We start from the raw sequence: 19,105 nt of genomic DNA, 5'->3' as shown, positions 1-19,105 counted from the left end.
TACTCAGTACCAAACAAAGTTATAATTAATTAATTACATTGCATGTAACCTGTTGCCTCAATTTTATTGACCCTTGACATGATAAACAGAATCACCACCTCGTTCAAAGTCATGTGACGCTGGATTAGTAGCAGAGCGGGCGATTGGAGGGCCGACTTAACCTTCTTGCATCTTATTTTATGACTTTACTTAATTTGATAAGTCTTGGTTTGAAAGAGGAGAGAATCGAACTTGGAGAGTCAAATAACATGGAGCAAGACACTGACAGGAAGTAGACGAAGAGGAGGGAGGAGGAGGAGGAGGAGGAGGAGGGCAAGAGGAGGTAAAAGAGCAGAAAAGGAGAAAGATGGCGACGCTGAAAAAGAGCTAGCTGCTAAAAACTCAGACTGGCTGAACTTTGCTTCAGTTAGCTGTCAGTCAACTGTTGCCATGGGCAACGATCAAATATTCAAACGACTTGAGGATGGATGTGAAGGAGGTGAGTGAGGTTAGAGCAAAGGAGACTTTAGGATATGATGGCAGAACGAAAGGAAATCCACCTTGATGCATCCGTCTTTGCTTCCTAAATGAAAGTGGATGGTGAGCACATGTGAAAAAACAAGTATGCTGCAGAGCACGCACACGCACACGCACACGCACACACACAAACACACACACACACAACACACAAATGTAGTCACTCTCTCCAAGTCTTGCCAAGAAACAGATGCCAGGCTCATCTGGTGAACTGTATGGTAACTGTCCAAATATTGACTGACACCCCCCCCCCCCCCCCCCCAAACACACACACACACTCAGTCTTGACTCAGTGTTTGATCTGGCAGTGAATCAGAGTCTCCACTTTAACTTTTCTCAGGAAGAATTTCTTTGAGCAGAAAAGTGAAAGTCCACAGACCTTTTGAAACCTGTCTGTTTCTATTTTTCTTGCTTTGCACTAAATTGTACCAACACTGTTTTTGTTGTTGTTGAGTGAACACAAATACACAACCATCATGGAGGTCTACCTTTAGAACGTATGAATAATCCACAAAAATCCAATAATACAAAATCAACTGGGAAAGACAGAGAAGACAGAAGGAATTCAAGACAAGAAAAAACTGTAAATAAGTCAACTAAAGAAGGAGAAACAAAGACAGAGATGATATAAATGGAAACAAAAAATAAAGAGAATCAGACAGATGAAGGAGAGGAAACAGGTAAAAGAGCAGAAGATGGATGGACAGAGAAAAGGAGAGAGAAAGGGAGGGAGGAAGAGGAGAAGAAGAGGAGGAAGAGTGTATTTAAATGCGAGCCGGTGTTAATGAGTTTGGTCAGAGTGTGGAACAGTCTTTTTAAAGCTGCTATCATTCTCATTAATGTAGTGAATGAGCCGCTGATAGCTGTCATGGACCTCACACTCCAATTAACAACAACATACACACCTATAGGGGCACACGTGCACGTGCACACACACAGGGAGTGTGTGAAGTGTGTATCTGGATGCATATGTTGGTTAGTGTGTAAAGAAGTTTAAGTATTTGCAAGTATGTGTGTGTGTGTGTAAAAAAATGTGAGTGAGTTCACTTTGATTTTCTAAGAAGGAAAAAAAACTTTCTGCAATTTACCATTTCAGCATTTCTTTTTTAACGAGCGTCCGCTAAGCTGCAAGATAGAAATGCAAATTGACCTCGACGGGCCGAGAAGCCACGCTGAAAAATTAATGGAATCTCCCTTTAATTTGGCCGAACGGGGGAAACAATATGCTGCCAGTAAACAGAGAGAGAGAGGGAGGGAGGAGAGAGGGCTCATATTAACATGCTACGACCTGAGGCACACACACATTCAAATCATATCCTGTAAATATATGATTAATGAATACGAGCGTATTGATTTCAATGTTCAATCATTTTCTGTTGGCTCATTATCTGACAGAGTCGATACGGACATGCAGAAGGTATATTTAAATATAAATATAGATAATAATAAAAGGATAAACGTGCTCAGAAGAAGAGAAAAACTCGGATTATCAGTTTATTACTGTTCAATCGATCACCTCAGCCATCAGGCCTGACTCAGACAACACGCTCTACATCCTGAATTTTAAATGACTGTGGTGTTTGGTGAAGGCACGGCGACCTCGACCTTTTTAAGAGAACAACCTGTAAACACAACACGTCAGCGCGGAGGAGTCCAAATGAAGGGCGTGAGGACGAGGAAGACTATTTTCAGCGGTGGATGAATCCACAGTTGGTGCTCAGCAACTCTGAACATGACACCAAGATTTGATTTCAGTGTTTGAATCCTACGATGGGATCACTGCGATGTAACTCCATACGGGTCTCCAGACCCCAGAACCGCTGCCATAGAGACCGTTTGTGGCACCAGGACTACAGGTGACAGTAACACAGGGAGAGAAACAGGTTTGGTGATCAGCTGTTTTGTTCTGTAAGACAAAACATTTCATTTTCTAAAGAAAACTTTCACTTTAAAGAGTCAGCTCTGTTTTTTATCCCCTTTAACACAAACTTAACCCACTAAACCCTAACCCAACTTGGACGACTTCAGAACGCTGATAAAAATCTTTAGTTGACCTCGACTCGGTGAATTAAAGGAAACTTACCACTTTCCATAAAGTAAGTTAAATATTTGCATTTGTCTAGATATGTTGTTAGCTGAGTTATATTTAGTTTGCTTTTTAATGCAGATGGTCAAAAACACAAGAAAGAAAGCATTAACGTCTCCAGCAGAGATGTGAAAGAACTATAGGAAAGACAAAGAAGAAGTAGAGGAAGAGTTCACGACTGAGGAGCTGATCTAATTGTTAACGTGGTTTCACCCTCTCATATGTCACAGCAGGAAAATTAAGTCCAGCTCGGCGGTGATTGATACTGGCTTGGCTTTCAATTTGTTCCACTACAGAGTTCAGGGAATCGCAAATAAACGAGCACAAAAAAAAATTGAATTTGTTTCTCTAGTTTAACTGATCAAACTTCTCTTTCTCTTCGTCCCTGAGCAGATAACTTCGGGATATAAAAGGTTCTCCCCAGCAGAGATGGTGATACTGTACATATGTTAAGAACAGAGGCAGCGAGCCAAAAGACAAATCTACATTTTTGTTTTATTTTTTTTTTCTTTACAGCTTGCATGAAAGGCTGCTACGCTGTTGGATCCTGAATCTTAATCATGCAGTGGAAGCAGTTTCTTAAACAGAAAATGGAAACATCAGCTGGAAATTATGGAGCTTCTGTTTGAGCTCCAAACATTTAATATTCATGAGGCCAGTTTGGATCATCAGACGTTCTCTGCACAAGCTCTGACAAAAAACACGGAGCGGGGAGTCTGTTAACACGGCGGCCTAAACGCTCCTCTGCAGAGATCTGACTGCGTCTCTGGTTGATGATACATGTTCAACGGCTGTAACTGAGCCAGAGTTTGTACAAGAATCGGCTCGTTTACTGGCGTCATCTTAAATTAAGCTCAGCATGATGGGAAGGCGGCCTTGTCAAAATACAAACCTTCAGCGTTCAAGTCAGGAACCAAAAACAATAAAAATCTGATTAAGAGACTTTGGGGACTTTTGAACCCAACGAGCTGGTCTCTGGTTCAACTCAAATCTGTTTGGGTTCAAAGGTCAGGGCTCCAGGACAAACAGACTGAAACGCCGCAGAGTTTGAATAAATTCAAACTTTATTGGAATTCACCGTGTGACAGCGAGGAGGCGTTTGGGTCTGTGGAGTAAGGTCACAGAGACGCAATAAGGATTCATGACACTGTGTGTGTGTGTGTGTGTGTGTGTGTGTGTGTGTGTGGCAGGAGGGCAGGAGTCAAGTGGATGAATGAGTACACACATCAATAACCAGGGGACACGTGCATGAAATTACACAGAGCAGATCCATCATGGAGGAGCAGCAGAATCAACAATGACGACAACAAGGTGACTCAGACGGTCGCTGGTTCAATTCCAAGAGCACCAGGACACTTTTGCGTGTTACTTTTCAGCTTAAAAGTGTCAATTCAATACAGAAACTTGCACTATACGATTCATGACACTATATATACATAAAAATTTAACTGAATTACATTTTTACTCGTTTGTGGACTTTTGTTGGGGGTTAATAAAGCTCTATATATATTTTTTAAGTTTTACAAGTTTATATTTATAGTATTTATGGCCTCGTTGATCCAACCAAGTTAACCTTAAACCGGTCCAATGTTTGTGTGTGAAACAGGTCTTTGAAGAGCTCTCAGCTCTGATCCACCTGAGGTCGAGTCTTTCGTCGAAATGTCACCATGTACGCTCAGCAGGTCGCCATTTACACACACAGAGAGACTCACATCATTTAATAACAGAGCAGAGAGGGCAGGAGGGAGGACATGAACAGATAGAAAAAGAATCAAATGTGTCGGCAAACTGAAAAGGATCGGAAATGTGCATGTAATTCACACTAAGCTGAAGAGGTGTCATGTTAAGGAAAAGCATTTGATTTTTCAGCTAAATGCTCAGTGGACCAAGGTCAAACACAAAGTTGGAGCTTCTCATTAAAGAATAAATTAATTGTTCATTAACAAGAATAAATTAATGATAAATAACAGAGAAGAACATCATTAATTATTTAACATTAACTGATTATGTTCCTGTTTTTTGTCCAACGTCTTTCATTTTTTGGGGTCTATTTTCAACGGCATATTAATCCGTTGGGACTATTTGGAGCAGGATTTATCTTTATTCAGTTATTTTCTCTGACTGAGGCGTCTCCCCGCACACCCCCCTCTCTGTCTAACAGAGAATAATCAATAATCATTTCACCCTCGGGTCTCCTTCCTGCCTACAGGGGCAAAACAGGCGACCGCACCAGGGCAAAGAGGAGACAAGAGGAGGTAATGAGAGCAGAGGAGAGGAGATGAGACAGAGAGGAGGAGGAGGAGGAGGAGGAGGAGTGATGGCTGTTTTAAAAAGATGGAAAAAAACTGAAAGACAGCGCACACACACACACACACACACACACACACACACACACACACACACACACACACACACCAATAAGCATAAAGCTGGGATCAAATCTACCAGGTGACCGAGTACTGATGTGAATTAGGTGAATGTGAGAGAGAGCGAAAAATCAAGAGCAGCAGATTACTATCACGCAACAACACCTGCCCCGACAACTGGACACACACAAACAAATTAATTTCAAAATAATTCCTCTTGGGGTTGAAGCAACAATGTGAGCAGCTGGCTGATCTACATGGTACAGCACCTGCTTCGACTGCTGAACACACACACACACACACACACCTTAAACCTTTTTTAACTGCTCAAAAGCTTTGTTTCCTTCTGCAGATAAATAACTGAGCAGATATCAATCCCATCAGTCTGCAGAGACGAGGGGAGCTAAACTCTGACGTGTGTTTGAATCGTTCTCCAGCTGCCAACTAACACTGTCACGTCATCGGACTCCACGTCAACTGCCACATTTCAGCTATCTGATTAATATAAATTACACCACAAATGAGAACGTCTACTTCAGTGATGTTGCATCTGTGACATTAATGTGAAGCAATCAGACAAAAAATAAAAAGTAAAAGCATCGAGTCTAAGGCAAATGTTAAAGGTCCCTTTGGTTTAGCTCAGGCTTTCTTAAAAGGACTTTGGGATGTCACAACAAAGTGGCCGTTGTCCTCAGCCAGGCACCGAGCCAGGTGGGCCGCCACCTGGACCCACCATCCAAACCTGAGAGGAAACAGTCGGCCAATCAGAAGAGAGGGCTGCAGAACAGCAGAGGTCAGATTGTCTATTGTTTGAAAAACCCGTAATTCAACCTGCACCCGTCCTCCTTGTCCATCCATCACGAACAGAATCTGGGCAAGGTGGTGAGGATGGAGGGATCAGGGAGGGGCCAGAGGCGGGAGAGAGAGAGAGAGAGAGAGAGAATGAGTCAGAGAAACAGTGAATTTAACGACAGAGCCTTTGTGGAGACGGAGGAAAGAGAGAACAGACAAAAGAGATGATAACAAAAGAACGAGGAAGGACACAAAGAGAGAGGATGAAGAACGAGAAGAGGAATAATACCAGAGTGGGAGAGAAGTAATATAGCAAAGGGATAAAGTAAGAATGCGTGTGTGTCCGCACGCACACGTGTGTTTAACCAGTTTAAGGCGTAGTATAATTGAAGTGTGTGTTTTCAAGGACAGGTAGATATTGGTCCTGAGGTGGGAAGTTGCCAAGTCAGCAGGTCTGAGCTGATTACATCCTCAGTCTGAGAGAGGAGGAGAAGAGAGGAGGTAAGGAGGTGAGGAGAGGAGGAGAGGCGGAGAGAGGAGGAAAGGAGGAGAGGAGAGGAGGTAAGGAGGAGAGGAGGAGAGGAGGAGAGGAGAGGAGGAGAGGAGGGGAGGAGAGGAGGAGAGGAGAGGAGGAGAGGAGAGGAGGGGAGGAGAGAGGAGGAGAGGAGAGGAGGAGAGAGGAGGAGAGGAGGAGAGGAGGGGAGGGGAGGAGAGGAGGAGAGGAGGAGAGGAGAGGAGGTAAGGAGGAGAGAGGAGGAGAGGAGAGGAGGAGAGGAGGAGAGAGGAGGAGAGGAGGAGAGGAGAGGAGGAGAGAGGAGGTAAGGAGGAGAGGAGGAGAGGAGAGGAGGAGAGGAGAGGAGGAGAGAGGAGGTAAGGAGGAGAGGAGGAGAGAGGAGGAGAGGAGGAGAGGAGAGGAGGTAACGAGGAGAGGAGGAGAGGAGGAGAGAGGAGGAGAGGAGAGGAGGAGAGGAGGAGAGAGGAGGAGAGGAGGAGAGGAGAGGAGGAGAGAGGAGGAGAGGAGGAGAGGAGGAGAGGAGAGGAAAGGAGGAGAGCAATTGAACCCCTAAATCTAACCTTGACCCTTCAGATTTCAGGTTGGTTCAGGTGGATGAGCGTCATCATGATTTGTGTCACTCTGACAAACTCGCAGCAGCTACACAACAGGAAACAAAACACAGTATTTGTTTCTGTGAAATCAAGAAAACATTACTAACAACATGTTTGTGCGACTCCCCGGCTTCAGCGTCATTTACATTTTCATACATTTCTCCATCTGGGACAAAAACCCAGAGTCCGTGTCAGAGTGGCGTGCAGAAAATTTACACATTGTTATTTGGTAATAATGCGCAAACTGCGGCAGCGGCGGCGGCTGAGGCTGAGGCTCAATTGCTGGCCAGAGACATTTTCTATGCATTTCCTCTCCCAAAGAAAAATGTAAATTCAGTTTGAAATGGAAAGCAATTTTCACTCAGACACATCAATGGACTGTTTTTTTTTCCCCTCTCTTCTTCACTGATAACCGTGTTTACATGCATGTCTGGACAAAACCAATCTGGTGAAATCACAGAGGGGGAGCAGGACCCCAAAAGAAAAGAAAATCCACATTTGAAACCAAACTTAAAGCATCAGAACTCCTTTTGTTTTGCTTTCGGGGGTTTTCTGGCTGTTTAAGCTTCTCGAGCCGTTTCCTAACAACATGTCAGGATCTGGCCGAGCTCGAACACTCGCAGCTCCACAAACACCACCAAACCGCCAGACCGCTGCCAAAGCCTCTCTCTCTCCCTCTCGGTCTGTCTGTGTCGGTGTCTCTCGCTCATCAGAATGGGGTAATGGGACATTTTATTGTGTTATTTCGCCCCTGGGGAGGAAGGGGGGGAGCAAAGGAGGGAAGAGGGGTGTTTTGGAGACAAAGCCAACTTTGTGCTTTGTGGCTTTTTCTGTTGTTTCTGAAAGTTGGCCAACACTACCCACCACCACAGGCTCATTCTCTCTCTCAGTTCTCCACTTTTTCTTTTCTCCTCTCAGCTCGTCCTCTGGTTCTCTGATTTCCCTCGTCTTCAGCAGAGGGGAGACAAAGTCAGGTGGCTGCCTCTGACCCCTGATAACACTGCAGATAAAAACTTGGCGTTGTTCAGAGATGTGTCATTTTTGTCTTAACGTTCCTTTCAGAGCTGCTGCAGTGTGAAATTTTGTGGCAGATTCGACTCCATGTTGATCCCAACCAGCCAAGTTGGAAGAAATATGCTCACAATCTCCACTGGCTGTTTAAGTGTTGAAAAGTAAACAGTTACAGCCAAAATGTGGTTTGTAAAGTTTGACATTTGATGAACCAGTTTGCCTTTGACCCTGAAGGAATTCCAAAGCGTTCCTGATGTATCACTTCCACTAGTACGGGAAGAACGAAACAAGCTGAAAACGTAAAATCCGTGTCTCTGATTCTGACTGTGTCGTTGTGAACGGCGTACAAACATCAAATGAAGATCTGACAACCAACATTCAGCATTCAACATTCAACATTACAAATCTTGAAAATGTTAATGACTTCCTGCAAACCTGCTTAAAATGATGTCAAATTGAGACGTATTAGTTGTGGACTTTGATTCAGCTCCCTGTATCAATCACATAAAAAACAAAAATCAAAGCTGTTGTTTAAATCTACTTACTCATTAACTATACTGTTGTTTTATTTAAGCTCTGATTTAAAATTGGGACGGGCCTTTAACCATTCATTTACTGTCGCTGGGTAATCTAGCAGGTGTTCCCATCGGCCTCCTCTGGGACAGTGAACCAAGCACCTGCGCCGGCTTCAAGAGGCTCTTATCCATCCTGCAGGTGAGTCTGGATCAGCCTATCAGGTCGATGAGCAGTTCCACTTCTCCACCTCCTGTCCATCACAGTCAGGCTTCTGTTTCCATCCCTTCGCCGGTCAACTCTTCAATCTTTTTGTTTTTAAGTAAATCTCATCACTTTTCATTCTTCCTTTCTTTTTCCTTATGTCGTGCTGTTGTCCAGAGCTATATTAATGGCATGTTTATTATGGTATATCCATCCTCCACTTCTCATTTACGTTGAATTATTGATCTCTTTGCTGATTAATTTTGTCAGAAAATGAAAAATGTCCATCATACTTTCCTCAGAGCTCAGTGTTTTGTCATTTGTTTAGATTTACGAGATATGTCTGATATTAATGATGTATTAGCTTCATTCAGAGCGACCAGCGCAACTGCAAAGAAACCTGAGCTACCAGTTAGCAACCAGCTGAGAAAACCAGCAGCAAGCACCTTTGCAGCCAGTTGGTAACCGCCTAGAGAGGTGTGGCAAGCGCTTCCAGAAAAGCTCACGCAAAGTCCTCAGCAACTGCAGCAAATACACAGCAACCACTTCGAAAAGCACTCGCAAACATGTTAGCAACCACTGAGAAAAGCACTGGAAAATTCCTTGGCAACTGCCGAGAACACCCTAGCAACCACTTAACAACCATCTAGAAAAGCAATGGCAAACACCTAGGTAACCCCTCGATGACTAGCTGACGAACGCGACCTCAGACATTTTGTGGAAACAGAATTTAGGAAGGAAGGAAGAAGGAAAAAGGACAAAACAAAACAAAAAAACCAACAACGTGGTCACCATGTTCTTCTCCGACGGCGGACAGTGAAACACATGGTCACAGACCGGCTGGTCTGAGATGTGACACAGAGAAAGTCTCACCTTACCCCCCCCATACTCATTTATTGCTACTTTGCTTATTTGTGTGTCTTAATTTGATGAAACAAACTATGGCAGAGCTGCGTGTGAATCATATCTGTCGCCACCCCCTGTGTCCAAATCTTTCATCGCTCCCTGTTTCATTCTTATTCCTCATTCGTTCCATCCTCTCTCCCTTTGACTCCCTATCAGCCCCACCTCTGTCATATCATTCCTCTTCCTCACTGTTTTAGTCCTCCTCCTCCTCCGGCGTTCTCCCTCACCATTTCTCAGTCTCTCCCTCTCTGGCTCTCTTGTCCAGTCCTCTTCTCCATCATCTCTCCATCATCTCCCTCTCCACTGTAGTGTACCGATAGTGGAAGCACTTGTGCAGTCGGCTATGAAGTCTGTCCTCCTCCTCCTTTTCCTTCTACCCCGACTTCCACCCTCTCTCTCTTTTTTCTCCCTCTACCTGGAAATTAATTTGGTCTCCTCCAGATGCCTATCGGTGCTGAAATGCCCCCAGAAATAGATCCACAAACAGCAGCTCAGCCAAAACGCTGTCGCTGCCTGACAGCTTTTAGCAGACACACACACACACAAACACACACTCAGATGGATGGAGAGGGAGGGGAAACAGATGGAGAGATGGATGGAGGCATGGATGTAGGCAGGGAGTAAATGGTGAGAGAATGGAAGCCTGGTAGGAGGAGAAGATGGATGGATAAGGGGTGAAATTAATAGATGGATTACCTACAAATTTGTACACTTTATTGCCTAAACAAACCATCGGTTTTCAGATTGATTCCCTTCCTTGCAGGCAGCCATCGGTTTCTGTTCATTTCTATGAAATCAGCTCGCAGCGTCTCGAGGCCTGCTGAGAGATAATCCATCACAATAAAACATTTAATCACCCCCCCCACCCCCCACCCCCATCAAACTTAAAGCATCAACAGATGATCCCTTTACAAACTGGAGCTGCTTTGAAGACTCTACTTTGTGGTGCATCCAAGGACACATCTGGGATTTGATCAGTTATTTGATGAAATTATTCGCAAAAGAAACCCAACTGAGTTTGTTATTTTCTTGATGCCGCTAATGCGTCTGACTTCAGATGAGTGTTTTCATCTCATCTTGTCTCCATAGACACCGTTAGTTCCCTTTTACCGCCTCAGCTTAACCGAGTTGTTTGGAGCTGAAACACAACCAAACCTTAACCAACTTAAAAAAAAAAAAAAAACAACAACAATCTGTTATTTATTTGTCATTTGTACTTAGACTTCTTTCATTTGTGTTTGCATTCATAAGACCATCTGCTTTCCTGTTCCCTGTTTCTGTTATTGATTACTAATAGTTCTTGTTTTAATCTAGATTTAATAAAAAGACAGTAAGTGCAGCAGGAATGAGTCCTAAAACCAAGACATTAGTTAGCTTTGAGTATCCTGGTGGCGTCGCGTTTAGATTTGAATTCTCCTTCTGTAAATACTCCAGAAAACCAAACTGGTCATCAGTCCACCTTTACAGGAGGTCAGAGGTCAGAGCTGAATCAAACTACAGGGTGGAGCCTTACATTAGCTTTTTACTGATGCTGTATGTCTTTAAGCTTAAAACACAAGTGTCAACCTCATATTAAAACATGTAAAGCCTACAGTATGTAATTTGTCCATTGGCCATCTTGAATTTTACCTGCTCTTTACTCTGTCCTGATTGGATGGTAGAGTCTGTCAGTCACGTGGTAGCAACAACTGCTGACATTAAAAAATAAGTGATATTGAGGCAGACTTGGGACCATGTTCCCGTAGATGTTGATTTCCTGCAGTGAAATAAATCCCACTGGCTGCCTGCAGGGACGCAGGGTGATGCCAACATCCTGTCTGTCCTCAGTTATACGTCACACCTGTACTGTTAAACAAGCAAACGCACAAACAAAGAGCAATATGAGTGGCCCTGCTGCTCTCAGTCAGTCCGTCCCACCTGGGAACGTGTGGTTCAGGACTCCAGGACCTCAGACGAACCGAGACCAGCCTCTGGAACAAATCCGTCTTTTGATTTGTAATTCAGGGAGCAAAACGCTCCAATCTTTTTCTCAGGAACTCAGAAAATCTGCTTTCCACCCAAAAACAGACACAAGCAGGTAGCTTGATGATAAGCTGATAAAATCCATCAGTTGGGGGCCTGAACTGAGATCTGAACCAGGATCCCTGGCAGGCAAATCTGGCTTCGTTTTGTGATAACACAGAACAGTGATGGGGGTTTTTTTATTATTCATTTTGGGGAAGTGGTGTTTTGAATGACAGCCTCCCTCCAGAGACCTCGGGGAAGATTTCAAATTAAAACAAACTTTTCACTCACGCACTTCTGAATGACCAGGACATTTGATGCCACAGTTTTTGTGAATGCGGTCTTAGAGCCCGAGGAGATATTCACACAGCCTCACAGCACTATTATTGCATTCTTCTTTTTTGGGTTTTAAAACGAGAAAATCATCCTGACTGTTATGGTATCAGTTTATGAATAAGTCTGACAGGAACCCCGTACTCTTCAGACAGAGATGGGCGCTGGCTTTCATCGTCTGCACAAGCTGTAAAAATCGCTGGATTTCCTTTGAGAAATCTCAGACAGTTTCACCCTCAGCAGGTGAGCACAGAGGCCGAGGTAATATCAGATAATAAGTCTCACTCTCTGCAGCGTGAATCCAACTTCCTCCTGTCAGGTCGGAGCTTCCTGCCTCCGCAGTCCAGGACAAATTAGAGGATAAAACCCTCTTGGTAGCAGAATGGGTGAAAGCGAAAGCTAGACAGCAGTGAAGTGTAATTTCAGCTCCATACATTTGACCTCTGACCCCCACCCGCCTGCTCCCTGTTCTTTAACAGCACATGTATGCAAATAGCCGGCTGCTAATCTGCTGCTCAGCAACGACCTGATACCTTTGACTCCAGTCATAGTCGTGCTGTATGCCTGTGGTAATAAAGCCTGTAAATGCTGTGATGATCAGAGCACTGCCACTCTGGACAGGAGCTTCAGATAAATGTCAAAAATGTGAAAATCTGGAAACACGACTCAGGCGTTCGGACGCTGCTTGTTTCTGATTTTACCCAGCAGTGACACTACCAAAGTCAAACAAAAGCCCAAAATCACCATGACACTAACGGAGACATGTCCAGATACTGACCAAGAATGATAGGTCATACTAAACGTCTGCATTAAAAGTTCAACTTCCATATTTATGAACAAAGTTTGTTCAGTCTGGATCAGTCTGACCATCTGACTCCTTCTGTGTGTTTATCCGTCCATCATCATCCTCCATCTTTGAATGTGACGTCTAGAGTCACGTCTCTACATCGGACGCTCCTATTGGCTCTGCTGGGTGATGTCACAGCCAATCACAGCATAAAGACAATCAGATATTTGGAGCTGATTTTTCATCATTACTGAGCAGAACTCGACCCAAACATATGAGAGGAACTTTTCTTTGGTTTTTCTGATTTACAGTTTTTATCAGGAAAAGAAGGAAATTATTTCTTGTTATGGAAAAACACAACAGTATTAAAATCCTGAAAAGACTTAATGTGGCTCTAAAAAGGGTGAAAGGCCCAGATTTCACCACAGACAATCCTAAATCCCTGAGACTAACAAGACTGGAGTAACACTGGAGCACAGATCCAGCATGAATGAAAACTAAAGGAAAAATTAAAATAGGTTTCCAGAATAACGTTCCTGAGTGAGCATTCACATTCCTGTCAGGTACTATTTGTGGGAACAGGTGTCACGTTATTAAACCCGAGGACGTCTGACTGAAATAAAAACCCTCGACACGTCAAGGCAGCGAGGGCCGGGCGACCTTAGCAGGCAGTTATCAGCTGCAACTTTTTCTTCCCAACAACAACAACAGCAGATGTTAGTGTGGAATAAAAAAAAGGAAACAACCTTCGTCCACATGAGCAACACTGTCTGGATCATGCTGCAGTCGAGGCCCCAGCCAAAATACGAGAGCCCGGTGATCTGTCCCAGACCCTCTCGTCATGTTTGAAGACACTTTACTGCACTGAGGAAAAACAACAGAAATGATACGGGAATCCGTCTCATCTCTGCACCACATCACTGCTGTTACAGCCATCACAACACAAAACCAGAGAAAGGAAGTTGGGCATTTGGTTCCACCGAATCACCTGAAAACCAAACGCTGGCTGAACAGGTGTCGTTATGTGAACACCATCGCTAAATGAACGAGTGATTTACACATTAAAATCGTGTAAAAGAGCCACCGCAGTAAAGGCAGAACAGACGACAATCGAACTGAGCTGATGACGACAAGTAAATTAGAATCAACAATGGCAATAAAACACAAAAACCAGTCATTTAAATTCTAACGAAAAGCAAACTGAACACAATAGAACCCAGCAAAAATCCAGTAGTATGTATCAGCAGCTCTAAATTAACAGGGGAACACGTGAAAAAACACACAGTATGTGTTTGACTGTCATCCCTAAATGACTGGACTGGAACAGGGTCTCCTCCACACCGGTGATGACCAAAGGTGACACACAAAAAAAAGCTAAGATGGAACAGCATCGATTGATCGACAGATGGATCTTTAAATCAACAGGTGAGTGAACTGTGAATCAGCAGAGACATGTCGTGCAGTATTCTGGTCTGTCTCTGCAGAAACACAACAGGTGTAACTATAAACACCATCACATCGTGAAAAACGAAGAGACTGAGCCGCTCACGCTTATAGAACAGAACTCCACGCAGACAAAAACATCTTGGACATAAAATCAGGCGTCAGCAGAAAACATGTTTACACACAGAAACCCTGCTCTTCATATTTCCACCTTAATAATCAGTGAAGCAGCTTTGAGGTCATGTCCAGGTCTGCTCAGTGTGACCTGCACACACACACACACACACACACACACCTCGTCTGCTGGAGAGCATCAACACACTGCATGGCTTTCTAACCTGCACGCGCCCCCGTGCACGTGAGGTGAGGTGCACACACACACACGGGGGCAGGTGAGGCGAAGACAACAGCTTCGTTTTCCCTTCACACTCACAACAAGCGACCTGTTACCCAGACACACACACACACACACACACACACACGCTCTCACGCGGGCACGCACGCCTCAGCTCTCCTCAGGAAAGGGGACCAGGATCCTCCTGACACCTCGAGGCTCACGCTAAAAACGCCAAGCGACGCGGAACCGGTGCCGCCCGGCGGGCTGCCGGTTCGCTCGAAGCCGCTCGTGTGCAGCTGTAAACAGGCAGAGGAGGAGGGGGGAGGAGGGGGAGGAGGGGGGAGTGTGTGCGGGAACACAAATCCAAGCCCCGTTACCGTTCTCTCCGCGTCGGGTCCTGCTGGATGCTCGGCTTGGTGGGCGCCATCTTCCTGCAACAATTATTTTGATTTCTTACTTTCTCCTCTTCTCCGCTTCCTTCTCCTCGGATCTATTCGGACGCGGAGCCGCGGCGGTGCGCTGCGCCCTGACAGCAATGCGTCATGGTCGGCGTGTTAAGACAAAGCCATGTCCGTGTGTGCGAACGTGTGAGTGTGTGTGTGTGTGTGTGTGTGTTTGGGCGTGCGTGCGTGCTATGCGTGCGTCTCCTGCTCGTCTCTCTCCTCCGCCGCCGCCGCTCAGGAGCGTGGAAACAACGGGCGGTGGAGGAGGCAGGGACCGGGCTGCAGCGGCGGCGGCGGCGGCGGCAGCTGGGGCATGCCGAGCGGAGAGAGGGGGAACCCGGGGTGGATGGCTCTCAGATCCCGCTGTCTCTCCCCCCTCGTCCTCTCTGTTTCTCTGCACACATGCACGGCTTCCTTCGGTTTTGGCACTACAGAGGAATTTCCTGCATGCGCTCCGGAGAAGGAGGAGGGAAAAAAAAGGCAAACAGGCGCGTCAGGTCTTTACATTCCGCCGCCGCTGCAGCGTCTACATCCCCGGTACGATCCCCGGTACGGTCCCCGCGGCGGAGCGGCGCTCAGCGGCCAAAGTCTCTGTGGTTTTTCGGAGCATTTTTCCTCCTCTGGCTGCTGACTGGGAAAAAACAGACACCACACATCCCCGGTATTTTCTCCAGCCCGGCGCAACAACGCCACTCAGTTGCAGTTGGAGTCAGTTTGTGTGTGTGTGTGTGTGTGTGTGTGTGTGTGTGTGTTGTTCTTTATTTAATTCCCCCCTCTTCCTGTTTTACAGGTTATTATACAATTTTTAAGCATCAACAAAACCAACCTACCACCCAACATGTGCAGGGGGTGATGGGTGATATCTTTGGATTGTTGCCCTGTAAATCAGATCCACACACACACACACACACACACACACACACACACACACCTCCTCTCCACCTCCATGTCATAATAAACACATCACAGCCAAAGTCTCACTTCAAATTCAAAAAGCAGTCGACAACTTCTGTCATTTTCTGAAACGCTTCTGTCATACGAAACTGATGCTGGTTTGTATTTTTTGTTTTTTTGTAAATTTGGACAAAACTGTGAACATCAGGTCACCCTGCTCCTCTTTAAAATTTCAGACCAGTGAATTTTTCCTCTCGGCTTTGATATTTTGCGTGTCAGTGATGGCTCATTATCCTCCAACAGAAACCGCCGCCTGCGCTCTCTTTTCTCTCCCTCCAACATGTATTTAAATTCCTCTCTTCCTGTATTTATTTATTTATTTTTATTTAAATGTATAATTCATTGTAACCTAATCGGTGCGCTGTGTGATTAACCCTAAGGCTGCAGCCGTGGAGGCTGAAAAGCTCTCCCTCTCTGTACCAATGACCTGTCAAGGTCAAAGGCATGCTGGGTATTCTCCACACAAACACGGAGTTACAGGCGGTGCTGTGGCGGAAAAAAAAGACCTGAGGGGGGGGGACCTTGACCTGCGACTGCCCATCTTCATGAGCCCGAGCACCCCCCCCCCCCCTTTTTTTTTTTTTTGCCACAGACATGGAAGAAAAGGCGCCGGCTTGTGCGGCCGCCGCGGTGGCAGCAGGTGCAGTGATTTACAGCAGCTGCTCTGACTCGCTTCGGCTAAAACGCAGGAAGTTAAAGGTGGATTCTCAAATCCTACCCAGGTTTCGTGACACGAGCTCCGTTTTCAGCCGCAGTTGATCCACCCGTGTTTGAAATTGCAGTCAAAAGCAAAAGCAGATGGCAGCATGAGAGTCCCAAAGCTGAGAGGTCACAGGTTTGACCCCCAGCAGCAGCAGCAGCGGCCTCACTCCGCCCTGAGCTGCACTGACGTCATTTTGTCACTCCAACATTTACATTTTTGGGAGTTTTAGGAGTTTCGGGAGATAAAAACAAACCAAAGCACCGAGGCCATTTTTCCCCCCTGACTCCAGGAGCCCGACGGCTGACGAGGAGTTTGGCTGCTCCTTCTCCCTCCATCTCTGCTCTGCTTACTGAGAGCAGTCAAATGGAGGCGACGTGGATAATGGAGCGTAATGTATAAACATATTAGCTCCCAGCTGTTTGTTGGGGGAAACATTATGTATGGAGAGAGGGAAGAGGGGCAGCTAGACGGCGTGGGGGCAAATGAAGACGCATGATCGGAACACGGGGAGTTTTTGTTTTTTGTTGTCTTCCCCCCCTCAATTTAAAAACAGTTTGAATGAGACAAGCTTCGAAGCACAAATCTAGAAGCCAAAAATAAGCAAGTTCAGAGACTTCAAAACAGCTGGTCCCAAAATTGGGGTCTGGGGGCCTCAAAGGGACTTCTGTCGGGTCCTCGGCTGCCACATGACAACACAGTTAAATTCCAGCAGGTTTTATGTCACAGAGAAATGCGCCGAAAACGTGTCAGACCAGTATACTCTAATTCTGTCTCCTTTCTCACATATGAACACAGACATACAGTCCACTATCCAAAGAAGTCCTCCCTTATGGGGGTCTGGGCTCTGTGTGTGTGCCCAGAAGCCCTGCTTTAAATAACAATAACGCCCTTATTCTCCTCGTATTTGTTGCTTTAGAGAGGCCGAGACGCTCGGGGAGGCCCCAGCTGTGATTTACGTGGTGTTTGCTCCCCATAGCTTTTGGACTTTAGCTGCACTCCATAATATGGAGAGTTTTCAGACTGGGGGGTGTAATAAGAAAAGAGGGTGTGTGTCTGTGAGTTTGGCCCCCCTCCAGGGCATCAGATGATTAGAAAAAACAACAGCACTGAGCTGCCGGACAGGGAGGCGATCATTCAGATTCAGAGTGGAGGGGAAATGGGGAAATAACAGGGGAGAGAGATGAAGTGAATTGTCACCAGAAAACAGGACTGAAGGAGCGGCGGCTTCACAGTCAGCAAGAAAACACTCCACACATTTCTCTTTTCCTCCCAAAATAACTCAGCCCTCTATTTCCCATAAATCACCTCTTCTCTTCCCACTGAATTAGCTGAACCTTCCCTGAGAATTTTCCCTCTGAATTACCAGGACTTCACTCTTAAACGCTTCAACCGCTTGTCCTTTCTTTTTTCCACTGAATCACCTGCAACCTGACTCCTCTGCTTATCCTCTGCCACCTCATCCCTCGCTCTTCGCTTTTACATACCCACTCGTGTATAAAACTTCCTTTGAAACAGAAAAAAATAAAAATAAACCAGCAATATTGAAATTAATCTTCAAAGTCACTCACAAGATTTTCCCTTTCCTCTTCAGGCTACCAAAAAAAAAAAAATTAAATGCTTTAAAAGGCAAAGAAGTGACGAAAAAGGTCAGATTTTTTGTGACATTTATCCGAACACGGGCCCGCTGATAAAGGATAAAACCACCTCTGTCCAGGTTTGTTCATGGAGCAGAAGGGTGGAGGTGCATTCAGGGGTTACAGATGACTTTTACAGCTTTGATGTAAAATACCAACTGATAGCCAGAAAATCTGAGGCTCAATCCGTGATACCTCAAAAAAAAAGAGAAAAAAGATCAAACCAAAATAAGTGTCCACTGAGTTAGAGATGCCCAACTGTACCTGGACAGAAACATGTCCCATAAAGAAACTGGCGTGGTAATCCCATGATTTTTGCAGATTAAACACAAATACCAAGGAAAACTCGGTTAACATCACTTTAAAATGCACAAACACTTCGGGATTATTGAGGTAATTCCTTCTTTAGAGGCGGATCTGATCACTTGTATTTATTTATTTGTGATATATTAACCTCCTTTTTCCTCACCGCACTCATAAGCTACAGGTCGTTCTTTCTTTTTCCTGCAGCTGCCCGACGTACCTTTGCTGGTAGGCGGTGATTCCCTGCACGCTCTGCGGGGTCCCGTTCGTGGCTCCGGGGACCGGCACCGGCACCCGACCCACCGGGGGTCCGGTCACCATCCCGCCGCCTCCCCCTCCGCCTCCTCCGCCTCCACCCCCGGCTCCGGCTCCTCCGGCAGCCGAGGCCGTCACCTGGACGCTGAAATCCGGGAAGATCCTGATCATGGTCCCGGCAGGTCCCCGCTGCGCTCCGGCGGCTGTTAGGAAGCTCCTCCGCAGACCAGTGGCCTCTCTACTGGGAGCACTGGTTCAGCAGTGTGCGGAGAACAGCAGTCTTCTTCTGGATGTTTTATTCTTCTTTTCCTCTCAAACCTTTGGATGTAACTCTCATCGGGCAGATCCTGATCATGGTCCCAGTGATCGATAAACAAACAGGACTGCTGAGTGAATAAGAGCAGAAAT

The 19,105-nt window shown here is 45.6% G+C and overlaps 1 protein-coding gene across 1 annotated transcript in view; it reads right to left on the bottom strand.

Annotated features, from left to right (window-relative positions):
* npas3 (neuronal PAS domain protein 3) overlaps positions 1-18,868 on the bottom strand; it is a 160,926-nt gene extending 142,058 nt beyond the window's left edge. Inside the window, exon 1 of the mRNA XM_029493976.1 lies at positions 18,663-18,868. Within this exon, the coding sequence (XP_029349836.1) occupies positions 18,663-18,868 (206 nt within the window). The remainder of the gene's footprint in view (positions 1-18,662) is intronic.
* Between the last annotated feature and the right edge of the window lie 237 nt (positions 18,869-19,105).

The sequence above is a fragment of the Echeneis naucrates genome, chromosome 22 (assembly GCF_900963305.1).
Source record: "Echeneis naucrates chromosome 22, fEcheNa1.1, whole genome shotgun sequence".
NCBI classification, from domain to species: domain Eukaryota; kingdom Metazoa; phylum Chordata; class Actinopteri; order Carangiformes; family Echeneidae; genus Echeneis; species Echeneis naucrates.
The sequence above is the reverse complement of the archived record's forward strand: the minus strand, read 5'-3'. Positions and strand labels throughout refer to the sequence as shown.